The 6,070-nt window shown below is 40.2% G+C and overlaps 1 protein-coding gene across 1 annotated transcript; it reads right to left on the bottom strand.

The window, feature by feature from the left end:
• Positions 1 to 282: 282 nt before the first annotated feature.
• DMRTA1 (DMRT like family A1) lies at positions 283 to 5,333 on the bottom strand. Its single transcript, XM_060153499.1, has 2 exons — positions 4,600 to 5,333; positions 283 to 1,320 (listed from the first exon to the last, which is right to left on the bottom strand). The coding sequence occupies exons 1-2, from the start codon at positions 5,246 to 5,248 to the stop codon at positions 473 to 475; spliced, it is 1,497 nt and encodes a 498-aa protein (XP_060009482.1). The 5' UTR covers positions 5,249 to 5,333; the 3' UTR covers positions 283 to 472.
• Positions 5,334 to 6,070: the final 737 nt, after the last annotated feature.

Below are 6,070 nucleotides of genomic sequence, written 5' to 3'. Positions count from 1 at the left end.
ACAAGAAACAGAAGGAGAAAAAAAGTTTAAAATAATAATTATTTAGAATTACCTCAGTTTTTCAATTATTCCTTCTGCTTCATTTTATATAACACTGGACTGCTTTATAATGTATGTTTTAATTATAAACTCCATTTTTTCAATGAAATAAAAACAAGTATAGTTTTAAAATAAGAATTTTATAACTGATACCTTAGGGAAAAAATTCATTACAGTAAACATATTCCCTGAAATGGCTTTATTCAAGGCACAAAGAATGTTTAAATGTTTCTTTCACTTAATAAATGCTAAAGAAGAGTCTTTAGATCTCAAATCCATTATACTGCTCATAAAAAAAAAAAATAGCATTTTTAAAGCCCAGTAATCCACTCCCATACATAGTGAACACATTAACAGATGTGGGTATGTGTGGGTGTGAGGGTTATATTGCATGCTTCTAGAAATATTCCAAAACGGGAGGTAGGCAGATGCATTACATGTTGTTCTGATTTGGCCTTGAATACAGTCTGCCACCAGTTGCTGAATCTTTGATGGGAAGGTAAGAAGAATCCCTAATCATCCCTGAAAAGGCATAATCCAAAGCTGGCCGAAAAGGCAATGCTGGTGCCAACCCAGGAGTTAGGTAGGGAGACATGAAACCAGACAGCCCTCTCCCTGGAGAGGAATATGCCAGCCGTAATGGACTGATACCTAGTCTAGGATTTAAGCTGCAAATACTTGAATCACCTCCATAAGAAGCAGAAGTACTGTGAAGGGGAGAGAAAGCTGATTTATTTCCTAGAGTTCCAAAACCAATTCCAGCTAAACTTAAATTCGAAGCTCTCTGAAAAGCTGTATTTTCCAAGGCTCCTGAGCTTGCTAGGTCCCTGGTGTCTGGTTTGTGTTCTTTCCCATTTAGGACCTGTTCAATGGCTTGGACCACGTCCCCTTTGCAGAACTGTAGAATGCCTTCTAGACGGCTGCGTCTGTAACTTGGGAAAATCTTGGTAAGGATATCAAGAGGGTCTCTTGGTCTAGAGGACACAGTGGGAAGGCTGACTGTAGTATCAGTGAAGTCTTTGGTCCACTCACTTTCATTTCCTGATTCCAAATCAGACGATGACAGGGACCTGGGACTCTCTTCACCTCCTGACTGCTCCCCAAGATGAGGAGACTGAATGCTATCATCCTTGTTTGGGTTTTCTGAAATAGATGACCTGACGTTTTGTTTTCCAGTGACATCATTAGACTTAGGAGATGATCTCAGGGTAAATTGATGGGATTTAGACACCAGTTCTTCTTGTCCACTCTGGCGTGAGTCACATTTACTCTCTTTTCGTCCTGGGGAAGAGGAAAAAAAGGAATGAAATAAAGGGAAAACTTCCAAGAACACAGTACTGCCCACTCAAAATTAATGCTGGATAAAATAACTTGTTTACTCATAGTATATCAATAATACTTATTAATCAATGTAAGAGATTTTAATGAACAAGAATTATAAAAGATCATTTGGAAATGCAGGTGTTGGAACAGTGGGAAAACGCTATTTATTATGTCATTTCAGGATTACAAAATTATATAATATACAAATGCTGTAGTTATTTGGGAATCAGAAGATGAGAGTCTATTGTTACCCCCAAACTGTTAACACCAATATTTCACACTATTTGCCCATTGGGTGATTCAAGATTTTCCTAAATGTTACCCAAGTTTTGTTGTTATCCACGGGAGGGTTTTTTTTCCACAATGACACTATGCAAAAAGAACTAAATAGAACAATTGTTTAGATAAGAAATCAGAAGAAGGAACAATCTTAGTACGAAAATGAATATTCTATTTAGTCACTAATGCTAAATTTCAACAACTTTTTTTAATGCTCACATTTCAGGTTCCAATTAAGTTACCTGAATAATGTGAGAAAATAACAAAATTGTTGATTTCATTTCAAATCTAAACCAATATTGCCAACTGCTGTACCAATCTCAAATCATACCAGAGCTTGCATGTTTCATTTTATGTGAGAGACAATACAAAGTTGGTGTTTTTTCATAATCCTCTGTGAAATATGGACTTTCTTTTTAAATCTCTAGGAAATATCAATAAAAGAGTTTACAATCAAATTGTTTCTAAAATAAAATTATTAACTGCACTATTTTCACTATTGCAATATGTGTATATTTTCAAAGTGTCTTGTAAAAAACCATTTTGGTCGTATGCTTTAAATCGCAACTCCCTTCCAATATTAAGGGCAATTTTCCAAAAATGTTTTTACACAAAAATGGGATTTTCTACCTCAACATGTTGAGTGTATGAATATTAATGAAACAATACTATCTTTAAAAACCTTTTGCAAGGCTAATGCCAGGAAAATAATAACAAGTAACTTTTATTTTGGTTTACATTTCCTATAGATATATTTTACCTCTATTTCCGTTAGAAAGAGTAAAATGTCAATGGGGTACTCAGAGTTTTACTGTCAAACTTTCTTTTTGTACAATGTTTATGAATGTAACAAAACATATATTGCCTGAAGCAGTGATTTGCAAACATGATTTGCAATACTATGTTTTCTCAAGGAGTGGTCCTACATTCTAAACAAATATCTACAGTTTATTTTAAAATTAAAGTGTGTACAATTTAACACTTTGAGGGTTAAAATGCTGTCATTACATCAAACATATGACAAAAGGTGCTGTTCCTGCAAAATCACAAAGACTAGTATTTTCACCTTAAATAAAACAAGAAAACCTATCTAATGAAGTAAAGATAGATTAGCCTTGGTCTGCCATTCCATTTTATTTATATATGATTCACCACATATGACCCCCTGAACATGTAAGGTATCAAAATTTCACCTCTACAGTAATTTATGCATAAAATAATTTTTGTTATTACATTGTATTTATGGAATACAATATAATGTAATGAAATACTGATTGCATAAGACTATCTAGAAAATAAGCTGTCTTTAAAATACTGTGATATCATTTACATCACCTGTGTTCCCTCAACTCCTATAGCTGGTTTTACTTTACTTTTATCATTGTATGCTATGTCTTGTAAGGTAATTTTGGGACACACATAGTTTTCCTTCTTTAGAATATAATATTCTTTTGTGTAGGAAAATCTTATTCGCCTCTATATCACTGTAAGTCTTGGTCTAGTGAATAAATAGACTACTACAGTTCATGGACATTGTATAAGAGGAGACAGTTGAGAAACAGCTTTTCAAAGAAGGTCAACTGAGGCAAACAAAATAAAATAATTGACCCCATAAAACAGCACCCACCCCCAAAAAATCACATAAATAAATCAATGCCTAGCAGAGAGCTGTCAGTCAAATCTCACTGTCAATTTAGTTTGCAGAATTTTAATTTTTACTTCTTTTTATAGCAGTTTTGCTTAACAGCTTCGTTCTCCAGCCTTCTTTCATTTTTCATGAGAAATGTTTAAAGTCCATTTTGTCCACTGACATAAACTAGAACATGGACAAAAAGGTGACACAGGTGAAAACAAAATCATATATGCCTTATTTAAGTAGAGAGAGACTCTTTTCAAAAGCACAAAAGTACATGCTGTGATCTGTTAAGAGCTGCAATTTTCACAATTCAAGGAATGTTCTAATTAACTTACTATATCATTACCTTATAATTTCATATGATACAACCAGTCTCAGATTTATACAAAAATACCAAAATGACATTTTCAGTGACCTACTTGTAGGGCTATGAAATTCACTAAAATACAGTGAGATTTATATTAGCATGAAAAGTTAAGTTGGGATAACCCTAGTCAAAAAGAAAATCTTTTCTACCTAACACAGGAGGTGAAGACAATTTGCAGTCAATAAATCAGAGAAAAAAAGAACTTCTTGGATAAGAAATCGCTAAGGATAAGATTCCCAAGGATAAGAAATTCTTGGACTTTGAAATTCATACCAACGTTTTTACAAACCTGATTTTAGAAAATCTAAATTTCTTTCCTATGAGAAAAAGTGAAACTGCAAATGTTAAGAGTTTTCTACACTTTTGGAGGCTGAAAAGCAGTTGAAGAAAAGGGACAGAATGCTTAAAAAATTTAAGGGAAGGGAGTAAAAATGCTTTGGTAGATTTCAGTCTCTTCCCCACTTCTAGTTGGTTAGTCCCAAAGGTAAAGAACTGTACTCCCAACCATCAGTGAGTTTTCCATGTAAGATCAGATGACCTCTGGTTTTACAACTGAAAATAGTACAGAGCAAGCTCAAAATGTAGCTCCTCTCATTAAGCTTTTCACTCAATGCCCGCTCTCTGCTCTCAAAGAGAAAGTCATAGCAACTTGGGCACAAACTCCATTCCTAGAATGAGTTCCTCAACTGATCACATGCACTTCACTTTTTCATTTCTTTATCCTATCACCTAAGCTTTAGGTCCTAAGGGAACAGAAAGCCCTTCTGAAGTAAATGTGTCAGGTCCCTAACACCCTTACTAACATACATATTGCAGAGCAGTTTCCCAGAACTTAAATGCTTCTTTTAAACAACTTTTCTTGCCCTCCTCCATGCCACGGCTGCTTATTTCAAAGATTTTTTTCTTCAAAACAACCATTTTTCTTTTGCAAAGAACAAACGTAAGATCTACTCACCTTGTTCTTCCTCTGTATAATCTGACTGGAAAATCTCGAAAGCAGGAGTCGCCAGACCACTAGCCTGTCTCGAGGCACTCAGTCCCAGTGCACTCACCGTCGCAGGGCCACTTGCTGTGGTCTGGGGATTCTCCGTTCTGCTGCTGCCTCCAGATGATCGACCCCCGGGCCCTGAGGGTCCAGGGTATAGAAGCCTCTGCAGCGCCCGGGCTTCGCTCTCCTCCTGGGCCTGCTGCCTGCGCAGCGCCACCTGTGCGGCCATGACGCGCTGGCGCTCGGCGATCAGGGTGCACTTGGCACACGCGCAGTCCCGCCAGCGGCAGAAGCGCTTGTGGCCCTTGAGGGCTGACACGACTCCGTGGTTGCGACAACGGGCGCACTTGGGTGTCCGTGGGTAGCCGCAGGCCACGGCGCCCACCCCCCTTTCCACTCCGGCAGGCGGCGGGCAGCCTCCGCTTCCCGCGGTGGCGGCTGCGGCTGCCCGTAGAAAGAGGCTGGACGGGCGCAGGAAAGTTGGAGGAACAGGTATCCCCGGGGGTACCGGTAACGCTGGAGACTGGGGCGGAGGGGCCGCTGCCACCAGCCCCGGGGCCAGGTGGGGTGGGCCGCTGCCGCTTTGGTCTCTACTGCCACACTGTGACTGCTCCATTTCCGAGAAGCGTCTGGTGAGGGCTCACCACGGGAGAGTGCGCTGTTCTCAGCTAACCCTGCTGGGATGCGAGGGCCGAGAGGACCAGCCTTGGTCCCGCTGCTTCCCACACACCGACAGAGTTTGGCACAATTCCCGTGAAGAACTGGGGACAACCGATCCCCACAGCTGGAAGCTCTAAGAGGCGCAGATGCCACTGAGCCTCTTAGAGTCCTGGGGCGCTAAATTAATGCCCGGTGCTCCGCGCGCCTTCGCCTTCGGAGCAGGAGAAAGCAAGACTGCAGAGGCTACCCCGCCCACCGGGTCTACTGGCCAAGGGCTGAAAACCTGGGGAAGGAGGGCCAGGGGCGGAGAGTGGGGACCTGACCGTCTGGGAGGAGGGGCAGTGGGAGACAAAAGAAACTGTCCCTTCACACACAGACACACACAGACACACACACACACACAGACACACACACGCCCCTTTCTCCCATCTGCTTCCCCATGAATTCCTCAATGTATATTTTTTGTAAGATAACCTTCACTCCCTGCCCCCATGCCTCTTACTATACCCTTCTTAAATTAAGCAAGATTTGAAGTTCTTTCCCCAGTTCCTCGCTCCTCTTACTAAAGTTTGAAGATTTGGACATGAAGTTCTCCTTTTCTTTCCTTTTCCCAGATGAAGTCTTTAGGATGGTAGCATGGCCAATATTAATGAGAAAGCACAGCTTAACAAGCTGCAAATATTACCCACACCTGAAAGGTGCCTTACTTTAAACGGGTCTTAGAGCTGCGTCTGAACAGTGGATAAGTATTTAAGGGGCCTGATTCACATTCAGAATC

The sequence above is a fragment of the Lagenorhynchus albirostris genome, chromosome 7 (assembly GCF_949774975.1).
Source record: "Lagenorhynchus albirostris chromosome 7, mLagAlb1.1, whole genome shotgun sequence".
Classification (NCBI taxonomy): Eukaryota; Metazoa; Chordata; class Mammalia; order Artiodactyla; family Delphinidae; genus Lagenorhynchus; species Lagenorhynchus albirostris.
This window is presented reverse-complemented; position numbering and strand designations above follow the sequence as displayed.